The sequence below is a fragment of the Varanus komodoensis genome, unplaced genomic scaffold (genome assembly GCF_004798865.1).
Source record: "Varanus komodoensis strain SLA01 unplaced genomic scaffold, ASM479886v1 scaffold12, whole genome shotgun sequence".
Taxonomy (NCBI): Eukaryota; Metazoa; Chordata; class Lepidosauria; order Squamata; family Varanidae; genus Varanus; species Varanus komodoensis.
The window spans coordinates 12,752,605-12,775,237 of NW_025335349.1; the positions used below are offsets into that span (position 1 = coordinate 12,752,605).

Here is a 22,633-nt window from a genome sequence, read left to right on the forward strand (position 1 = left end):
GATGCCAGGAAGCACTTCCTGACATCCAAATGGAACCTTGGCTCCCTGAGCTTTGCTCCGTTGGAGTGCGTCCTGCCTTCCTCTGCAGGGGAGAACAGGTCTCTGCCCATCTCCATGTGACATCCCCTCACATACCTGTATGTCACCAACATATCCCCTCTGAGCCTCCTCTTCTCCAGGCTGAAGAGACCCAGTTCCCTCAGTCTCGCCTCATATGGCATCCCCTGCAAACCGGCCACCAACCTTGTGGCCCTACGCTGCACTGACTCCAACCTGGCTATATCCTTTCTGTAATGAGGGGCCCAAAACTGAACACAATACTCCAATTGTGGGCGCACCAGAGTCGTGTAGAGTGGTAGTAATACCTCTCTTGATCTAGAAGCCACACTTCTGGCTATGCAACCAAGGGTGGCGCTCGCCCTCTTGACCACCGCATCACACTGCTGACTCATGTTTAGCCTGCAGTCAACCAGCACCCAGAGTAGCTGAGCATTTCACATCTATGCAATGAAATCTTGTGCCATAGTCAATCTTCCCACTTTCCAAAATGCTGCAAGACTCTTTGCAATTGTTTGTTTCCCTTACCATGTTACATATTGTACCAATCATAACTTTAACATCTGCCCACAAAACCAGAATGTCTGGTCTTCAATGCAACCTGGGAGCACTCAAGCCACAACTGCAAAGCAATGCAGAGATTCTGGAAGTTGCTGTTGTTACTTCAAGTAAAGTTTACCAAAGGATTTCTGAAATGGGCCATTATGTTTATGACAAGGAAGAGATTTCAAATGTTTGTAGCAATAGGCAAGGCTGGGACGGATGCTTTCACAACTGTGACACACACGATGCTTAATTTTTAAAATGACAGATATTGATGATAAACATGGTTGCCTTAGAGTTGCATCCTTTGGCTTGGAATCCTGTTCCTGATTCCAGAGAACAGTTTCCAAGGAATTCTTCTTTTGCAGCCTTCTCCAGCCCAGTGTCCTCCAGAAGTCATGAACCAACTTTCTGGTATGCTGCCTGGGACTGATGAGAAGTGAATTTCCAAACATTTGGATGCATCAAATTGGCAAAGATTGGCTTAGAAGTTGAGTATTCACCGTTACTGCATCTCTGTTCCAGACAAATAGCCAAGCACAAGAGCTCTTCCAGAGAACGAAGTGGCAACTGCAGAGAACACAAATGATATATTAAGTACTTATAATGCTCTATAGTAAGAAAATCTCCTGGGAATTTAGTGATTGGTGTAGCATAGAATTTGCTTCCACATTCACAACATAGGATTAACAGTATCCCTTTGAGATTCAACACATCAAATTTAGCTATTTCCTTCCTGACTCCAGAGGGGCAATGCGGGTGAAAGGAGGTAGCCTAGTTAGAAAGACTTCAGCTTCAACCCAGAATGTCTGACAAGCTGTTTGGCCCAAGCACATGGGAGGCCAGTATCTCCATATCTTGCTTGCATCTCTTGTCAAAACCATTGGGTTCTGTCCAAACACATTTAGAATACTTTGTACAGTTCTGGTCACTACATCTAAAAAAGGATATTGTGGTTGAAAAGGATATTGTGGTTGCAGACAAGGGCAAGTCAAATGAGCAAGGGGCTGGAGGAAGTACCTGCTGGATTGAGTTAAGTAAAAGGATAAGGGACGATCTGGACAAATCATGCACGGTATGCAGAAAGTGATGAGGGGGACACTTTTCTTCCAGTCTTACAATTGTCAAACTCAGGGCCATCCCATGGTGGTGATTGGTGGGAAAGTCAAGACAGATAAAAGGAAGCTTTGCACGTTATCTAGTTAAACTATGGAATTCACTTCCACAGGATACAGAGATGGCCACCAGTTTGGATGGCTTTAAAGGGAATCAGATAAAATCATTGAGGAGAAGGCTACCAACAGCTACTAGCCCTGACAGTTATATGCAACCATTATGGAGGCAATGTGGTTCTTTGTACAACAGGAGCTAGAGAACCTGGGTGGAAGGACACTGTTGCACGGTTGCCCTGCTTGAGCGATCCTGAGAGCAGCTGGTTTGCCCTTGGGTAATAAGAATGCTGGACCAGATGGAACTGCTTAGCACTCTCCTCATGCCATAACCTAGAAGTGGGAGGAGGGGTTTGTTTACTCAAAGTATTGCAAAATATACTGCAGTATCCTTAAAACTGTGCAGCTGCTAATAAAGGAAAAGTCTTTTCAGCACGTCTTTGCCTTCAGTAGGCAAAAGGACGAAAAATGTACATGTATGTAAATCTACAAGCTTTGTGCAGAGTCCCTGCAGGGCTGCTCATTTCCTCAGCTGCATCCTCAGGGTTGCAAAAGTGTGTACATTTGTGCAAGGGGAGGGAGGTGTCATTTTCTACATCCTCCATTGGTCTGGAGAAATTGTGAAAAGGAAATTTCAGGGGACTTACATCTTTAGCACACTGTTCCAGTCAGAGACTTTTCTCCTAGCAGTTGTCAGGGCCACACAGGAGCAGTTCAGCCCAGGGGGCTGCAGCCTGCTAGCCAACCTGTCATCATGGACATGGTGCAAGAAAGGAAAACTAAAATGATCCAGGCACCGGAGCAGCTCCCCTGAGAGCACCCAGGACCATTTAATTCAGAAATCTAATTTAACAGTAAACATTATCTTCCTCATCCAGGCTGCCTTTTTGCTCTTGCAAAGAACCGGAAGAAGGTCAGGATTTGTGGCACAGAATTAGAACAATGGTTTTTCATAGGTTTGGAGATGATATAAAACAGGGGTCTCAAACTCAACTTACCTGGAGGCCGCTGGAAGTAGAGTCTGGGTGAGGCTGGGCCGCATCAAGTATTCCACCCCCGCGGGGGTGGTGGGCGCCGCCAGCGCTTTGAAGGCCACAGGGCCCCTCCCCCGTGCCCTGCCTGTCCTGGCAATTGGCCCATGGGCCGCGAGTTTGAGACCCCTGATCTAAAATGTAGATTCCTGAATATTTAGCAAGACCCCACCTCTGGGTATGTCATTTGCATACAACACTTGGCCATGGCCCAAAACTCACAATTTGTGGCACAAAATGCCACAAAACTTGGGCAGAGGCCTGGAGATGTTATGACCCTTGCTTGGGGGGGGGGGGTTAATGTATTAACACCAAACTTGCATTTGATGTATCTGTACACTCTGCAGCACAAGACATCACAAAACTTTGGCATATGTTTGAAGGAGATAACTAGTTTGGAGGTTCATTGTTAACAGAGCCTTAAAGGGTCTTGCTGGATCCAAGAAGTGGGGATTAGTTACTGCGAAAGAAAAAGGATAGGTTGTGATGTAGGGACCACTTGAGAAGGAAGAGCATCGGAAATGCAGAAATCCTGATCCCTCTTCAGAAACTTATGTCTGAGGACAGTGACTGTCTCTGATAAAGTAACATTTTGGAAACTGGCAACACGGTAAACTTCAGGAAGGGCAATGCTGGACTGCAACTAGCCTGCAACACCCATGCTTCCTCACGATTGACCATGCTGACTAGGGCTGATGGGAGCTGTAGTCCAATAACATCTGCCGGGCCAGTTCTGAAACAGATTTTAAGAAAGGAGACAGACTTACAATATTATTCCTAAACTGATTAGTTTCTAAACTACTGGAAAAGTACTCAGAGTATCAACTTAACTAAAGGGTAGATTTTCCAGTTTCCCTGAAATGTGTACTTCATTTTGTTGCCTTGTCAAATGATCATAGAATGAGACGGTTTCACTGTTTCTGTATGATGTAACAATTTGGACTGAGTATTAACATAAACTGTTACTTCTTAGTTGACTAAATACTTAACATATATTGCCAAAAGCTGCTAGATGCACATCTGGGGCTGAGGGAACCCTGCCACTGTATCATTAAACATCTCTTTGTTCAGTTACAAATTCAGTGGATTTGCATCCCACTTTTCAACTAGAATCCTTCAGGGATACAATGTACCACAGGAATTTCATATCCAAATCTGCATCTGAAAAACACAAACTTTTCCACCAGAGCAGCAGTTAGCATGTTTTGATCGCTTCCCCAGGGCAGCTGATCCCATGGCGTGGGGGCAGTGGCACAACTAGAACACCTTTATGTGCTCCACAGATGCTCCCTGGGAGTCTTCCACGGCCAGCAACCTGTGAGTTCTTCCTGCTGCTTATTTGTTTTAGTGATTGATCATCCTTAAGCTCTGGAAATTGTCATGTGAAGTCTGAAAGAAGATTCCTTTCTTAGTGTTAATGTGAACCATCTGCCAAGTTTCTGCTATTAGACAATATATAAATGAAATAACAACGACAATGACAATGACAGAATTTTCTTGCAGTCCCTGAATCTGAGGATTTTTCCAGAAGATTTATATTGTTATATTATTTATTTTATTTATGTACCCACTGGAGCTTGCTGGCAATTTACAACAGTTCAGATAACAATAGCGTAAAATATTATTTATGTATTTAAAACATTTCTATGCCGCCCCCATCGCAACAAAGCCTCAGGGCGGCTCACAAAGATAAACATGATAAAATAAACATGACAATGAAGTATTGCACACTAGTTCCACAGTCACAAATATTGGTGTGAATCACAACCCCTCACCAACACGCCTGTCAACACTCACTGACAACACCAGCTCTCACTTTATAAAAAGATGGTAAAGGACAATTACTGATCTTGAATGACGAAGCTTTCAACCCTAGTCTGTGACCTTGGAAACAGATCTTATTCCATCTTATTCAGTGGACCTTACTTAAAAGTGGGAAATGATAGTTTTCAGCAATGCTTAACTTACTCCACATGGAAAGAAAATGAGCGTAAAAGAGTGATATTGGACATCCTCCTCGTGGCTTCTCTGGATGATATTGGTGGACGGGTAGAATGTCTGCCATGAATGAGCGCAACCCCCTTGTCAGCTAAACTGTGCTTGGTCTGTTCCTTCCTGGCAAGGAGCTACTGAGTGGCCCTGCCACTTAGAAAAATCTCTCCTTCACTTTTTTGAGCTCTGGCACTGAAAATGTTTGCTGTGCAAGCTGCAAACTGGCTGTTGAGTGATCTGAGGGCAAGTGAGTCTCTGAACTTCAACAACCTCACAGAACTTTTGACTGGGTGCAAAGTCATTGGCCTAATCATCCTTGTCATGGGTAACTCCCTGGCAAAGTGCAGGAGGTGGTGACATCGAAACCTCCCCTGAAGGTTCTGCTATATCTTGCTGGGCACAGAGGATGTGGGAAGCTGCATGCCACAAGGGGAATGAGGCAAAGCACCGGGTGTGTGACTGGCATGGGGGTAGGGGAAAGAAGCCACGTGGCTTCTCCCTCAGCTTCCATGATTGGGAAAACCTGGCCATTAGAGGGATACATCTAGCGTAAGGTCTTTTAAATAAATTAAAACTGGGTGCCCATGGATGCCACACTGGGTCCTCCTTTAAGGATGCACTGGAGATGCCTGCAGGTGTCATGGTACCTGCACATGCTGCATTCCTGCCTGACGTGGCAGCTTAAAGGCCAAACACATTTGTTCCTACAGTCACTTACCTGGATTATCCGCCGTACTACCAAATGGACTTCCCATGACTCTTTCTTCAAACAAAATTCTCCCATGTTTTAATATACACACATCGCTTTGTATGAAATGCATACAACTTCTAGCAATTATGTACAGACTGCAGCAACAGCAGACCAAAGAAAGATCCATTTGAAGGTGGCATCTGTGCACCACCCTTTCAAATAGTGAAATCATTGTAAGGTTATCGATTGCTTTATAAGGGATGGGTGCTTTTCTTTCCAATATTGTAGTATCAGTTCTTTGCTATCAAAAGGACATGGAGAATCCATTTATGTTGACCATTTGTTTATTTCCATGAAGCATGATTTAAACGATGATGTACAGCAGTGAATATAAAAGAATGTTCCAGTACAAGATGTTTCTGGGTAATAATCTCCTTCTCCTCTCCTGGCAAAATAAAGCAGCAGCAACTGTTGGACACGATCAAAACATATGTTTAAAAAAAACATTAATTCCAGCACTTAGCTGAATCAGGCAAGTATTAAAGAGATACTGCAGGGTCCGATAAACATTAAAGAAAAGTTTTTCCTCAATAAAATGCAGCCTAAGATCTATAGATACAACAGGTAGATGTCAAAGCTCTGATGCATGGATTAGGCATTCTGCAGTGCTGCCCACAGAAGTTTTCCGAATTCCAAAATGCACCAAAATGCAAAAGGCTGGGGACTCCTGGGCTGAGCAGTTAGCGGTGCAGGATCAGCCAGGCGAAAGCGACCGAGGAGGGGAGCATCTTGCACATGCAGCCTTGTTGACTTTACACTTAAAACCAGTGTACAGACCGCAAGGTTTATCAGCCCCAGCCAGCATGCTGAGAATGGTGGGAGCTGTAGTCCAAGGCGTCTGGTTTGCGTTCCTTCGCCCGCCGAAGGCATGGCACGGAAAGGCGTCCGTTCACCGCTCCTCCCAGGCCTGTCCGTCCCAGAAGAGAGCCACGTGTCTCAAGGGGACTGTCAGGAAGGATCGAGCGAGGCAGGGCGGAGTGGCGCGGGCTGGCTCGCAAGCGGGCGGGCGGGCGGGCAGGCAGGCGGCCGCTCCCCGCCGCGGAGCGCGCACCGACGGGGCGATAAGATGCGGGGACCGGCCGTCGCGGGCGGGGCTCGAGGGGTGGCGTCCGGGCCCGGCGCGTCCCCCCGCGGCACAGCGCCCTTCAGGCCGCCGCCCGTTCTCCGTGGCGCCCGCTGAGAGGGCAGGCGCGATGGGGCGCCGCGGCGCGCCGCTCCGGCTGCTGCTGTGCGCGGCGCTGCTCCCCGCCGCCGCCGCCGCCGGCCTCTTCGAGCTCACCGTGCTGCACACCAACGACGTGCACGCGCGCGTCGAGCAGACCAGCCGCGACTCGGGCAAGTGCAGCGGGCGCGACTGCTTCGGCGGCGTGGCGCGCCGGGCCGCCAAGGTCCGCGAGGTGCGCCGCACGCACCGCAACGTGCTGCTGCTCGACGCCGGCGACCAGTACCAGGGCACCGTCTGGTTCAGCTTCTTCAAGGGATGGGAGGTGGTGCGCTTCATGAACCTCCTCGGCTACGACGCCATGGTGAGCGCGGCGGCGGCGGGGCTCCCGGGGCGCGCTGCGTGGCAGGAAAGGCTTCAGCAAGTTCTGCGCGCAGGGACAGAGGCGGGGTGAAGGCACCTGGCCGCGGGGCAAAGCGATGCCCAACTGCGCCTCGGTCGAGTTAGAGGTGCTCAAGGGCGCACGCGCGTGTCTTTGAGGGCCCCGGCTCCTCAGGGCATCGTTATGTGATAAAAGGGCACTTATTCGTTTGTTTGTTTATAGCATTTGTATGCCGCCTATTGTGCTACTGACGGCATACAAATGTTTTACGACCGTAAGAGAGGAAGGCGTTTGTTCTCAGAAGTGGGGGGGGGGCCTTGGGGGTGGCGGCAGGAACGGAAACACATGCGGGCACGGTGTGGCCTCCCAGGGATTCGGGGCTCCCAAGGAAAGAGATGCGGGGCCCCGGCCCTAGTGAGTCACCCCCAGCACTGCCGTGCCCGGGCGTTCGTGGGAGGAGGACATTTTCCTCCTCGTGCGAGGAGAGCGCGGGCCCGTCTGCATGTGGCCGTTCAGCCCGCCCAGGGGACGGGCGCCTTCCCGTCAGGCGAGGCTCGCTTCCACAAGACCGCAGGCCAGACTGGGCGCGTCACCCTCCCCGCTTCTGGGGGCGTTTACAAGGAAAAGTCGTCGCCCTTAGCAGGTGTCGGTGGGAGATGGGAAATGAGGATGGCGACCCGGGGCGTCTCCCGTGCCCACGTATCCCCGAGCGTGCGAAGGGGCCTTGCATAACGCGTTGTTTTATCAGGCTACGGCATCTCATGGTAACCTTTCCCCCATCTATTTAAAATAGCGTTTATATTCTATGTAAAAGAATTTGATTTTTTTTTAAATCGAAGTACTTTGTTTCGGGTTTGCATTGTAATTTCTCTGAATTGCCCAGAGGTTATAGAAATGAAATAAATAAAATGAAACGCAGGAGTGCTTGAACTCTTTCCCCGCAGAAGCAAAACCAATGATGCATTGTGTGGCAGATTTATTGTGGCATAAACTTTCATGGACCTTAACACGTGTCGGTTTGCATTTCCATTCCCTCTAACTCCATCATTTCCTTCTCCCCCACTCCATACCCAGCATGTGCATAGATACTTACACCTCTGAGGGAAAGTGGGCAGCTCCACAAAATGTATGGCAGAATAAAAATGTTAGTCTTTCAGGTGCCATAAGATGCTGCTGTTCTTCCTTAATGCAAAGAGCCAGAGCTGGGTGGTGATTGGGATCAGCACCACAGTGAGGCAGAAAGGGCTCAGGATATGCACCCCCACAAAATCCTGATCCAGATTAGATCTCCACTACACACCAGCTGTGTAGTTTTGAAAAGCCCTACAAATTGCAGCTGCCGATGACAAATGATCTGACCTCCACTTGATTAGTAACTTGTGATTGTGAACCACTTAGAGAGTCTGGTAGGGTGGCTGAAGTGTTTTCTAAGGCAAATAAATACATAAATCATTTGGGCTTGGCTTTAAGAAAGGATTAGAGATAAATTCATGGAGAATAGGTATATGGAAGACTATCAGTCATGGTAGGAAAAAAGTCCAGTAGTATCTATTTTTTGTTTCTTTGTATTTGCAAGTACAACAAAAAGGAACAGGATTGCAAAAGAGGGGAGAGAGAAAAAAGTAAGAAAACATCAATGCACAAAACTTTTGCATCAGCTTTATATAACAATGAAAAGGGAAAGGGAAAAAAAGAAGTATTTAACACTTCCATTTCAAATATATGTGTTAATAATAAGCAGCCTCATCTACGAAAGCATCCATGTGAAACTGATGGTTGTAGGAAGCATGTTCAAATCATAGAATAGTAGAGTTGGAAGGGGCCAGGAGACCATTGGGTCCAACCCCCAATCAGAACAGGACTCCCAGTTAAGCCACCCCTCTCTGATGGCGGTCCAGCTGCATCTCGAATGTCTCCAGTGTGGGGGAGCCCACAGCCTCCCTAGGCAAGTAGTTCCATTGCCATTGTCAGCCAGTTTTCCCAGACGATTAGCTGGAACCTGGCTTCCTGAAACTTGAGCCCCTTACTCTGTGACCTGCACTCTGGGAGGATTGAGAAGAGATCCTGGCTTTCTGACAGCCTTTCAAGGACTTGTAGAGTGCTATCCCCCTTGACTCTTCTCTTCCTCAGGCTAAACACACCCAGTTCTTTCCTTCTTTCCTCACAGGGCTTTGTTGCCAGTCCTTGGATCATAGCTGTTGCCCTCTGAACCATTTTATATGGCAAAAACAGAAAGATCTTCAGTCCACTGAATAATATGTAGTGGGGATTTATCTTTTCAAGCTTGATGTATAAGTCTTTTTGCAAGTGTAAGGGTGCTCTTTGTCCACTTTTGCTGGCTATCTGCTAATTGCTATATCACAAGGATGTATCTGCTGTTACTGCATAATTTTTCAGAATAGAATTCTGGTCCGCAAAAACTTCAAGAGGATACCTGGCTGCCAGATTCTTACTGTTATGACCTGGCCTATTAGAAGTTTCCAGAATAATCTGGTTGGTGCTGTTGGAAAGGAAGACCTGGACTAGGTGGACTTTTGTTCTGTTTCAGCAATGCTGTTCCTAAGGTGTTCATATCAAAAACATGACTTTGCCCCAGTAATCTTTTATCTGGAAGCCAGTAGGTGCTACACCCCAAACGGAACATGGATCGGTACTGTTGATAGAACTGTTCTGTCAGGCTGGGGTCAAGATCTATTCCACCCTCCAGGAGCCAAGAAAAATAGAACTAAGAGCCAAGAACTGTTGATACTGTTGGCTGATAAGGATCATTTGACGAAGGGATAGAGCTTGGTCCTGAAGTAATCTGCAGGAAATTTACAGAACATTTGCATTTTGCAGAATTATAGGAGCCACTGTCTTTTCATTTCTGTTGTAGACATACATAATACACAACTTTAATCTCCACATTGCTTGTTTTGGTAAAATCTAGAGTGTCTCAAACTGGACAGCTCCTAGCCCTGCGCTGCTCATCAAAAGGCATTGTCTAGCACACTGTGTTTCCTTTCCAACAGTTTGTTTTTGTGGTCAGGAGAAAGATGGAGGAAACCTTGGGAGGGTTACAAATGGAAAGAACTGTCCAGATGCCCTGTGAAGTTCTGTTCTCGAAGCAAGGTGATTGCACAATAATGCCTTGTGGGAAGGCGTTCCTAGTTAAAGCTAATGGGAACTATTCTGAAACAAGTCTCAAAATTATGAGTTATGGTTTAAATGCCTAGCTGTGAAAAATGTAGCATAAAGGCGTGAAAGAATTCTCCCTATTATATGAGCAAATTAAAAACAGATGTGTATTCCCAACAGTCTATTCTGAACATAGAGAAAATCCTGGAATGTGCACAGTCCAGATTCTGGGTAGTTTATTGAAAGTGTCACAATTGGCTTAGTTGTTATTTCTAAAATATTAAAATGTTATCTCCTTTCATTGGAAACATATAACAAAGGAATGATCTTCCACTCTTTTTTTTTTTGTTTAACACACACAGGCTTTTAACTGGTATCTGTGATGTGGGTTTTCCAAGAAATCTTGAACCAGGAAATTTCGAATGCTCATTATGTTAATATGCATAGGAAAGCATGCAGTTCCCATTGGAAAAATGCCCAGTGTAAATTAGGGAGCATCTCCAGGGTGGAGAAGGGATGAGGTACATTCTTCTGGCCCTGCCCAGAGGAGGCCCACAGGAACAAAGCTCCTCCCTCCCACTGCAGGTCTTTGCACAGAGAGTTTGCCAAGCAGCCTCTTTCAGGAATGAAGAGATGCAGTTGCCCTCGAGTGCTGCTGTGGTGCTTTGGGGCAGCTGGCATCCCCATTGGCTCCCCTCAGTGCTCCCGCAGTGCATCCTGGGAAACCAGTGGGAGAACTAAGGAGGGAAGAGTGGGCAGGAAGTGCCCCCAAACTCCTGCTGTGCCCATGCAGCTGTCAGGCACATCTTGAACTCTGGGACTAACAAGGCACACACAGGGTTTTTACATAGGGTATGTAAAGTCACCCTATGTAGTTTTTACAAGACATAGGGTGACTTGTGCTGTGCAGCTTCCTGGAAAATTGGTAAAACTGGTTTACTTTTTGTAGCAGATTTGTTTCCTGGAATAAAAACAGAGCTGCTAGAGAGTTTGGAGAGGAAGAATTTGAGTATAATAAACTGATCATAAAAGTGAATCAGTGGTTCAATGGATAAGAACATTTCTCTACGTTGTGTTTGTATTGGTAAAAACATTTCCTAACCATAGGACAGTGGTAGCAAACCTATGGCCCGTGTGCCACAGCCCTCTCTGTCGGCACGCAAGCCAAGTTGCCCCAGCATCACCCAGCAGCTGAGCATCGGACAACAGCACACACACGGGCCACGCACATGCTCGGAAAGGAGTAGCGGTGCCAGGTAATGATGTCACGAGCTGTGACTCATCCAAGCTTTTGGATGGCCGGTCAGTGTGCTGCCAAGGAGAGAGAGAGAGAGAGAGAGAGAGAGAGAGAGAGAGAGAGAGAGAGAGAGAGAGAGAGAGAGAGAGAGAGAGAGAGAGAGAGAGAGAGAGAGAGATGCTTGTACTGGCTGTGAGTTGTTTTTTCTAAACTAAAAACTAAGTATTCAGGTTTTATTGTAGTGTTGGCACTTTGCGATAAGTAAGGGAGTTTTGCGTTGCAGTTTGGGCACTTGGTCTCTGAAAGGTTTGCTATCACTGTCATAGGAGATAACATTCCTCCACAATTTTTGTTGTGTGTTTCATGTTGTGTGTGTTTTTTTTAATAGACATTGGGGAATCATGAATTTGATAATGGCGTGGATGGATTATTGGATCCGCTGCTCAAAAATATTAACTGTTCTGTTGTTAGTGCAAACATTAAAGCAAGCAAGCGATTAGCAAAACGCATCGATGGATATTACCTTCCTTATAAAATTTTAAAAGTTGGCTCAGAAAGAATAGGAATTGTTGGCTACACCACAAAGGAGACACCAGTTCTTTCGAATCCAGGTAAGCTTTAAATAAATACTTAATTTACATTGATGTCATTTATACATGCATCTATATGTTCCATTCTGTATTCTTCATCACATTTTATTTATTTGCTTTTATAAAGTTTCTGGTAGAATGGCTACATTGCCATGATATAACATAGCGCTCAAAGGAAAAGAAAAGGATCAGCATCAGCTATGTCCCAGGAATTGTACAGCACAAGAGTGTGATGCACTTCTAGCCAAAAGAGTTTGTGATACGTACTGGGTGGGGGTGGCATAGATTTAGGTGGAGGGAGAGAGTGGCAATTCACTGGGTGGTAGGAACCGGATGATGACTAATAGCAGAGGGGATCAAGTTAAGGTAAATAGTTACGGGGATATCAATGAAAATAACCAAAAAAGGAAAGTCCCGAGAAGTCCTGAAGTCCGGAGAAAGGAATGCAGTTCTTGAGCATATGATTGGTCCTCCACCAATTAATTTCTCTCTTGTTCTATGTGCAGTTCTGAAGTCACAATTTCCATTCCAGCATGTCTGACCTAGATAGAGTTTATGGCATATTGAAGTCTTTATCATCTGCAACGCTACAGGTCATCACTGGGAGTGAGCCCCACTAGCTCCAAGAGAACAAATGTAGAATCGTGCTGTTAATTTATGCCATGAAGGAAAAGTTTATATTCTGCTGATATGTGATAACAGACCAATCACCTTGCTTCTGACAACATTTAGAAAGAGTGGGGATTACTTTCATCAGCTGAGGATGGATTTTTCTCCAAATCTTGGCACTTTCCTTCTGGTCTCATTTCATGTAGTTCTGTTTCTTTTCTATTTATTATTTAACTTTTATCCCTCATTTTTGGCAATCATTTTCCAGCAATGACTGAAGGCAATAGCCTAAGACTGACACATATATTCTGTGGAACTGGCAGGCCTTGCTCTGTGGCACTTCACCTACTAAAGCTGACCTATTGCTGACATGGACACCCTAAAATCCATAGATGCAGTTCACTGTATCATGCAGATAAGACAGTCGTAGCTAGATGAAAATAACTACCAGGTCTGGGTTGCATAACTGGAGCCTTTAAAATCAATAATCGCTGGCCAAAGGAACACCTTGCCCAAACTCTGACTCATCATTTTCTGCAACTGTACAACTGCAAAACATCAGGTTAAACATTCAGCATTTATTGTGAGCTAGAAGAAAACGCCCTTTTTCCCCACAGAACTAGAGCAAAAGATTCTAGCTAGCATATGGTTTGCTGGAAAGCTCAGCCCATTGTATTTCTTACGAGTATTATTTTATTTCTGTACACTTATCTAGTCCATTGCCATCTAAAGTGTTGGGCTAAGCATGCTGTAAAATTCCCTCCCCCTTTTAGGGAACAATCTTATGCATACTTTGACAGAAAAAGGCCTACAACTCCCTGCATGCCCCAAATACAGACACAGAATTCTTTCCCATCTCCAACAGATCTGGGACATTATAGGCCAGTCTCATCTGTTCCGTTCTTGGTCAAGCTGATTGTGAAGGTACTTGCCTCACAACTCCAGATGTGTGCATGCATATTATATTGATTAACTGAATCAATTTCTGTTGGACTTTCAGCCAGGTATGGGACTGAGACAGCTTTTGTTGCCTTGATAGATGATAATCCCCAGGAAGTACTTCACACAGTTAAACTATTGAACTAACTGTCAAGGAATGTGGTGTTGGCTGCCAGTCTGGATGGCTCTAAAAAGGAATTGGAGAGATTCATATGGAGGAAGCTATCAGTGGCTACAAGCCTTGTGGGTTATGTGCTCCTTCCTTTACCAGAGGTGACATGCCTGATTTCACCAGTTGCTGAGGAGCTTGGGCAGGAGGAGGTCTTGCACCCATCCTGGTTGAAGGATCCTGTGGGCCGCTGGGTTGCCACTGTGTGTACGGAGCGCTGAACTAGGTGGACCTTTGAGCATGGATGCTGTTGTAATTGTGCTGTTATGTTCTAACTGGATGTGGGGAGTCAACCCTACTTGCTCCTCTGGATCTCTCAGCAGCTGTGAGTACCATTGGCCACGATATCCTGTGGACAGCTTGGCAGCTGGGCATTGTTGGCACTGCTCTGGATGGGGTCATGTTTCCCAAAAGACCTTGTAGCTTTGAAATGCTCCTGGATCCTGTGCTGTTGCTGGACCTTCAGGTGTCAGCAATGACAAGGGGCACATTTGCACAACTTCTGTCTAAACTGAACCAGCTTTGGCCATTCCAGAGTCAGTCAATTATGGTAATAGTCATCCATGCCTTGGTTACATTATGATTAGTCTATGGCCATGAACTTCATGTGGGACAACCTCGCAGAGTGTCTTGAAGCTTCAGTTGGTGCAAAGTGCTGCAGCCAGGCTGGTAAGCAGCCCTCATGACCACTTTACTGTAGTACTGGTTGCTAGTTGCTTCCCAAACTCCACTCAAGGCGTTGATTTTAGCCTTTAAAATTCTGAATGGCTTAGGGCCTGGCTATCTCACCAATAGCCCTACTTAATTATTAAGTTCAGCAGCAGCATTCTTGTTGCTTGTAGAGTCCAACTTGTTGGGGGTGAGCAGGGAGAGCAGATGATCCTCTGCTTTCTCCCTCTCCCCCAATACCACTTAGGGTTTATTCTGCAGAACTGCAGCCTTAGTAAACCAATTCTGTCCTGTATTTTCAGGTTTAGTGACTGGGGCACATTCCCAATTACGAGCCCTAGCACACAAGATTTAAAAAAATAATTCCAGTAAATTATAGTGTGTATTCAATATTTCCTCCCAAATCTTGCAATAGTTTAGGGTATAATGCATCGGGGAATTATCAGATGAAGTTATTGTACAGCCTGGTAAAAGAATGATTGAAAATATACAGGTGGCAAGGTGTTTGCTTTTTGCTTAGGTTAAAGAAGACTGGGCTGTGATTCTGAAATGCTTGCTGGACAGTAAATTTCACAGAGATGAGTGGAACTTTAAGTGAATGCACTGCATCTTGGTTACAAACTTCGGGTGCCTTTTTTTACTCTGACTCAGCTGTGGCAGGAAGTGGGAGAAGAGGTAGAAGCTGAGCAATTTAGCATGTTAAAGTTAGCTGTGAAAACCCAGGTATTTCAACTTGGACCTGCAGCAGTTGAACCCTGACATTTTTTTTAAAGATGGTATTGATGTATTGGTCAAAATATAATAAAGATTAAGCTGAAAAATACACTAAGACTACTACCTATAAATTCAGCAATACAACCTTAGTCAATTATTTTTCATTGGAAAAGGTAGGGAATTAGTAAATGGGGAGGAACAGTTAAAGAATGGCTTCAGACAACATGATAACCTACCTTAAAAGGTTGAGTATGGGTTGTCAACAAACTATGGGCTATTGAAACATTGGTTACCTCTTAGAATCATAGAACAGTAGAATGGAAGGGCCACGAAGGCCATGGGGTCCAAGCCCCTGCTGTTGCAGGACACCACGTTACACTATCCCCCTCAGACGGCTGTTCAGTTTCTTTCTGAATGTCTCCAGTGTGGGAGAGCCCTGTCAAGATAACGAACTAAGGTGAAAAACCAACTGTTCATAACCCACAAACAAACTGTGAGTTCTTGTCATGAGTTGCTCATGAATAAAAAGCCATGGCTTGTTAGCACAGTTGGGTTCGGATAACATGATAACTCAAAGTTTCAACAACAAGCCACAATCAATCAATGTTTCAACAATCAGCCCTTGGGTATCATGCTGTCCAACAGGAAGTGTCAAAGCATTCCAATTAACCCCCTCTTTATACCATATTTATTGATACAATTTTCTCAAGTGCCCAGCATATTAAAGGCTACAGTTATATACACAGAACTGTAGTGGTTTGCCCTTGATAGTTGAACAACGTCCTTTTAGCAGCAAAACAGTAGATTTAACCATAATTCCTGTGCTTCATTCCAATCCTACACTAACAAAAACATTTCCTAAAAACCTCTAGACTAAACATAGAGTGCAATATTTGGAAACCTCATAGCAGGAGAATATGATTTTTAGAATAATTGTCTAACAAATCCATTAGAGACTGCAGATGCCCTTTGTCTTTTGGGCAGGAGGAAGCATTTGCGGGCAGGGAGGGAGGGAGGAGCTTTGTGCAGGACCATGTGCCCTCGGCACGGGTGGGGACAGTGCTACAAAAGCAAGGCTGCGAGACTGGAGGCCTGCTGCTCGTGGGTTGTGGAGCACCCAGACCAGGGCATGGTGTGTGCCTTTGGGATCAAGCTGTCTCTGCTGCTCAGAGTCGTGCAGCACCCTGTGGAGGTCTTACAGGGAGGTTCCTCAAGAGTAGCCTACCCAAAGCGGCAAGGTTCAGCCCACACCCTAGCAGAGGCTGAGCAACACACCCACAAGGCAGGTTGGAGAGCTGTCAGAGGTGTGAGAGGTATTTTTGCACTTGCGCACACAGATCTGGGGTGGCATCCCGGGTTCAGTAGGAGTCCCTTGTTTACTAACTCGAGTGTCCATCTCATTATTTCCACATTCCTTTCTTTCTGCAATATGCAATGCCATCGTGGCTTTTGTCTGAAATGTATCTTACAGTCTTAAAAGGGCTCAGCAAGCATTAAACAAGAGCTTTTATTGTATAGATCAAATCCAGTATCTGTTGAGTTTTATGTCTAGCCACTTCTAATTTCCCTGAAGAGAACTAAATACAGTTCCTGACATTTAAATCTTTTTGCTTAAAGGAATCACAGCTTCTCTTGACAAGTAGATCAGACATCCCGTCATGGAAAGGAAGGAAGCACACTGTTGCTGCCTAAGAGATAGCACAGGATAATGAAATGCACTAAGTCTGCTATCTCACTTAACTGGAAATACACCCTATAGAACTCAGTAGGATTTACTGGCAAGATGGGTTGTCTTGCGCTGAGATGAAGCCCCAGTGAACTCAGTGGACTCTGCTTCTGAGTAGACATGTGGAGGGTTTCATTCTAAGATGGGAATACAGAATTAAGCTGAGCATGCATTTGGACAATCAGTCTTAAAGAAGAAACAATGGAAAATCATCCATTACAGAATTTCTTTGTCAGCCTTTTCCTATTTCCTAAAAACGTGCTGTTAGTTCTTTGCTGCTTCACCAACAGACTCTTTCCAGTGTTTATAAGGGCAGCTATCCAAGGTGCTAAGGAAGTCCTCTCAAAAATACTGTTCTTGTCTATTACAGCTTTAGCACATTAAGTTTAAACTGTTATTTGGACGCGGAAAAATTAACAGGCAACATGATCAACGTTTTATTTTTCTTTGTTTGTCAGGCTGTTATGCAGACCAAGACATTTGAAGAACAGCAGTAGTTTTGCAACACATCCTACAAACAAATAATGAGGCACTGACTGATTGCTTGTTAGCAAACAGCTACAAAAATATGTTCATGAATTAATGGATATTTTCCACAGACCTTCTAACATTGCAACTAAGTGATATAATTACTTAGTGACACCACTAGGAAAGAAGAGTCCTAGTGGTGCCACGATCTGTAGAAGATGAATGAAAAGTTTCATGTTTCTGAAATTGTTTGAGGAATGGGGGGTTGGATCTTCTACTTTTTTTTGCATCAAACAAGAGTTTTATAGCACCTTAGATACTAATAAATTCACTATGCTTTACAGGATACACTTCACCAAGTGCATGAAGGGTTATCCTGCATTGGCAGTGTAGGTACAAATGTGGAAAGGGGGGGTTGTAAACAGTGAGGGAACTGAGAGGCATATTTCAGGAATATGGAGCATAATAGTTACTTCATGTTGAGCCATGCACAAAAGAGGTGTTAGGTGATACCACGGTCATCCTCGCATTAGCAAGCTAATCAGTGGATGTTGTAGTATCCAGCGGTATCAATTTTGTTCACACAAAATTTCTACTGCTTATGGAAACCTTATTTTTCTCCTTCTCTAAGTGTCAGATCAGTACTCAAAAAGGCCAGTGGACTGTGGCTACAGAATAAAGATGACTATAAGATCAATCATGAAGTCAGATTTGCTGTCTGTAGCACTCAGGAATTGTGTGATTTTTTAAAAATGTAAATGCTAGAAGCCCTCCTCCAAGAAGATACATTTATAGCCCCAAAGTCAATTTCTTGTGTAGATTTCTTCATAAACTTTATTTCCTTATTATCCTTAAAACACATGATAAAAACACAGCAACCATGAACACAGCCCATGTACCATGATACAGGTTCTCTTTTCTTGATAGCTCTGTGTAGTCATGGTAATGGTGTTTAGTTTCTTTATGTGATGAAGGGGAGCAGCCCCCCCTTGTGACGTCGTCATTGTCCAGTTGTAGAAAGTGGTCTTCTGCAGCATGGAGCTGCCTCTTTTGGTGGAAGCTCCCACCCATTGTAGAGCCCTGAAGAAATCAGGTGACCAGTCCCCACACCTTGCGTATAAGGAGACAGGCCCTTCACATCTTTGGTCTGCAAATCCCATCAGCCCTAGCCAGCACAACCAAGGGTAAGGGACCATAGATTTGTAGGCCAGACATCTGGAGGGCCACAAGCTGTCCACCTTTTGTGTAAAGATAATCAGAATGACTATATGGGGCTACTATCTCATAGGATTCAGGTGTTACTCTTTAGAGGCAAGAACCAGTGCCTAGTTCTTAGCTGACAGACTGCACAGGGCCGGGCTTAAGACTGTTTGTTCTGGTGTAAGGGCAGCGCTGAAAACCTTTCTGCAACAGTGGGATTTGTTCGTAGCCCCAGCACTGCAATACGCTTTGTCTCACTAGCCTGGTGCTTTCACTTTTCTGGTACTCTAAGTGCCATGCAAAAGGTACTCGTGCAGTACGGAAAGGAATATTCTGCTGCTGTATCCTATAGCTTAAGAATTACTTGAACTACCTCTTGACAACATCACCACTGACCAGTTTCAAAAACATAGTGGGAGTCTGCCTGGCAAATGGGTTGAATTAGACATTTACACGGCTGCTGCCACCTGTTGTATCTTATGAACCATGCAAAAAACTGCTTACACATGCATGACTACACCAGTTTATTAGGCTGAGCTGCACCAATTTTTTTAGAGATCTTCCACCATTTAATAAGTACTATAACTACATTTTAGAACAGACATTTTGCCAAATTGAATGCTTGCATCACTGTCTGCTAAAGTGAAATTGATGATTTTGTCATGCTACACTCAAAAGAAAAACAGAGCCAGCAAAATTAATGACGTAGCAATGTGACATCCATCTGTTACTTGCAAGAAACTTCATACACAGTGAGAGTATTTAACATAGAGCACATAGATACTGTATAACAAATATGGGCATTCTTCAGCTTTAGCAAGCCTTGTTGAATGAGAATTGAATAAAATGCAAATATTAATATCCTTTTCTCCTAACATTTTTAGGGCAAGATTTAGTGTTTGAAGATGAAGTTGTGGCATTGCAGCCACAGGTAGATAAGCTTACTACATTGGGAGTCAACAAAATCATTGCACTAGGCCACTCTGGTTTTACTGTGGACAAAAGGATTGCCCAAAAGGTGAAAGGGGTCGATGTTGTGATTGGAGGACACACGAACACATTTCTTTATACAGGTATGTTCTTCCTGCAATGAAAGAGGAGCCTTTCCTCATGATTTCACACATATGAAGCAGTGCTAAGTATCTAACTCCTTGTGCTTTGATTCAGTGAAGGCGATCAGTATATGTACAGTATGTAGGCTTCAGTGCATGTATCATTTGCCTGATTCAGTTCTGGAGTAATTGCGTGTTTGCTTAAAGGTAAAGGTTTCCCCATGACATTAAAGTCCAGTCATGTCTGACTCTTGGGGGTGGTGCTCATCTCCGTTTCCTGGCCGAGGGAGCCAGCGGTTGTCCACAGACAGTCTCCGTGGTCATGTGGCCAGCATGACTAAACACCAAAGTGCACAGAATGCTGTTACCTGCCCACTGAAGTGGTACCTTTTTATCTACTTGCATCTGCATGCTTTCAAACTGCAAGGCTGGCAGGAGCTGGGATGGAGCAATGGGCGCTCACCCAGTTGTGCAGATTCGAACCGGCGACCTTTCACTCTACCAGCCCAGCAGCTCAGCAGTTTAAACCACTGTGCCACCCACATCCATTTTTCTGCTTAGCCATGCTCTATTACTTTCTGTAAGAAATATACGTCAGAACTCTTTCTCGTCCCCATTTTGGAATCTGGATAAAAGTCTAAGGTTGAATGTTAAGGGCATTCCCTTAACAATAACTTACCTGAACTGATGGGATTTCTTTCCTTTATACTTGAGCAGTATAGATGATCATGAAATGACTAACACTGTGCCTTGTAAGTTCAGTTTTTGTAACTGCTGCTTTTAACATCTCAACTTTGCTTTGGTCAGAAATGTATTTTTTATTTATCAAAAGTTTTCGTTTTCCTCAGGAAGTGGCTCACTGTTTGGTTTTTTCCTACCAAGGGTGGGAAACATTTTTTCCAGTGGCTTGTACAATTATATCACACATAAATCATGGCTTTTTCTGCTCATATTTATGCAGGGCCAACAGTCTGCCTGCTCTCTTTGCTTTTTCATTTTTACCAAGGTTTGTTTGGCAATCAAACTTACACACTTTGTGAGATCATGTTTTTTAGTAAGAACAAGAAACCTGCCCATTTCTGAAATGTTAAAGTACTGTGAAAGTGAATGGTTTACTATTAAAATACTTCAGAAACCATTATGGGAGAGCTCTCTCAAATTGATTCAAAACTGGCTTGGTAATTTGAGCCTTCTCAGCAAGTACTCAGAAAAGCCTTAATTCCTGCATTTTTATTCACCTTATTGTTCCAGCTCTCTCTTCTTGAGAATATTCTTCCTTGACCTGCAAACATTCTGCTAAACTACTCAATCTGATAATTACACAGGCCAGTTCGTTACCTATTCCATCAAACATTCTTGGGGACTCCCTGAGTTTCCAAGATGCCTATGGGCCCCATTTGACTTTTCCAGCTTTTGGAGCTGAGCCTCTTTCCTAGTGTACAACATTTGTTTTTTGATCACGGTGTTCAGTTTGTGACCCCGGATGAATGGAAATCTGAAAACAGATTTCCAGCGATCCTGGCTGACAGAACTTAACAGACTGCAGGCCCCTCTGCCCATGTTAGTATTCCAGTTTGATTTTTGAAAGACAAGCAGTGGTTGAGTAACCCCTGCCATCTACATGTTGAGTTTTCTCGCCCTGTTAACAAATGCATTTGGGAAGCGTCCAGGAGCACAGAGAAGTAGCAAAGGCAATGCCAGCTTTCACAAAGAACCATTCAGGGTAGTGAGGGGCTGGCCAGCCATGGAATATGAATGTACTGCTGATTTTTCCAGGATGCTCATCAGTGCTCTGGCAATTCTTTCAGGCTGAAATAATATTTATTGCCTTGCTCCTTCCTGAGATTTTGAAAGGAACCTACAACCTTTAGCAAGCAAAGTAAAAGAAATAGTGGGTTTGGGGGATGGGGGTGTCTCTGAAATTAGTCATTCCCTTTTCATTTTTGGATTTCTTGCTTTCAATATTTTTTCACAACATAATTATCTTTCTTGTTGTGGGCTCTAGTTCTGCAGCATAAAAGAATAGGGATGGGGGAACACCTTACATTAGAAAGCAGACAGAGAGAAAATTCTTTGCAAGAGATATATTAAAACTATTTAATTTATTCAGCACCTGAGTTTGCTCCCCTTTTTGCCTTCTAGTTTTGTCAGGGGAGGATCCAGAAGGGCATTTTATGGTCCCTGTTCTGTGAGTGCCTTGGCTTCTTGCTGCACATTTGGTTTGGCTGTGACAATGAGGAAACCATCTGGAGTGAAATGCAATATGTTTGTATTTTGCTTCTACACCAAGGTTTCCAAGGTGGTTAACAAAGGGAAAAAAGACTTTAGAACTAATTAAAAAAGGTAAAATTACAATGAATGATAATAATCCTTATAAATTCCCAAATAGTGAGAAGAATTGAAAAAGGAGAAGACAGCACAGTAAAATATCTTCCATTAAGATGTGTAGGCTGCTGGATGCAGAACAATTTCCCCCCTGAAATCTATATTGCCTGGATCAAAACCTGTCAGTGCCTGTGTTGCAGCACCATGTACCGTATTTTTCTGTCTATAAGATGCTCCCATGTATAGGACTCCCCCCACTTTACCGATCTCCGAGTGAGCAAGCTGCTGCTGCGTGCACATGCCCACCACCTTGCCGCCTCCCCGCGCATGCGCCAGTCTCCCCCCAAGAGCACCCACACTCGCCTCCCCAAAGCACGCCTGCGCCAATCTCCCCCCCGAGCGTGCCTGCACACACCTCCCCCCCAAGCGCACCTGCACCCATGCCAGTCTCCCCTCCCAAGCGTGCCCATGGTTCTCCTCTCGGCCCCCCATGTACAAGATGCCGCTCCATTTTTAGCTAAATATTTTAAAGAAAAAGTATCGTCTTATACACAGAAAAATATGGTAAGTCCATAGCAGAACATGGACGGAGCCAAAGCTGTAAGGCTTACTCATTCCATCATCACCAGCAGACAAAGGCAGCGTAACTTTTAACCTGCAAAGCCAGTATGAAGGTCATAAGTTTAAAATATTGACAAGAGCCCTTCCCAGCTGCCTAACATTTATGCAGT

At 44.6% G+C, this 22,633-nt stretch overlaps 1 protein-coding gene across 1 annotated transcript in view; it reads left to right on the forward strand.

Annotated features, from left to right (window-relative positions):
- Nucleotides 1-6,736: 6,736 nt before the first annotated feature.
- NT5E (5'-nucleotidase ecto) overlaps nucleotides 6,737-22,633 on the forward strand; it is a 33,584-nt gene continuing 17,687 nt past the window's right edge. Inside the window, exons 1-3 of the mRNA XM_044421456.1 lie at nucleotides 6,737-7,069; nucleotides 11,830-12,052; nucleotides 19,410-19,598. Of these exons, the coding sequence (XP_044277391.1) occupies nucleotides 6,737-7,069; nucleotides 11,830-12,052; nucleotides 19,410-19,598 (745 nt within the window). The remainder of the gene's footprint in view (nucleotides 7,070-11,829; nucleotides 12,053-19,409; nucleotides 19,599-22,633) is intronic.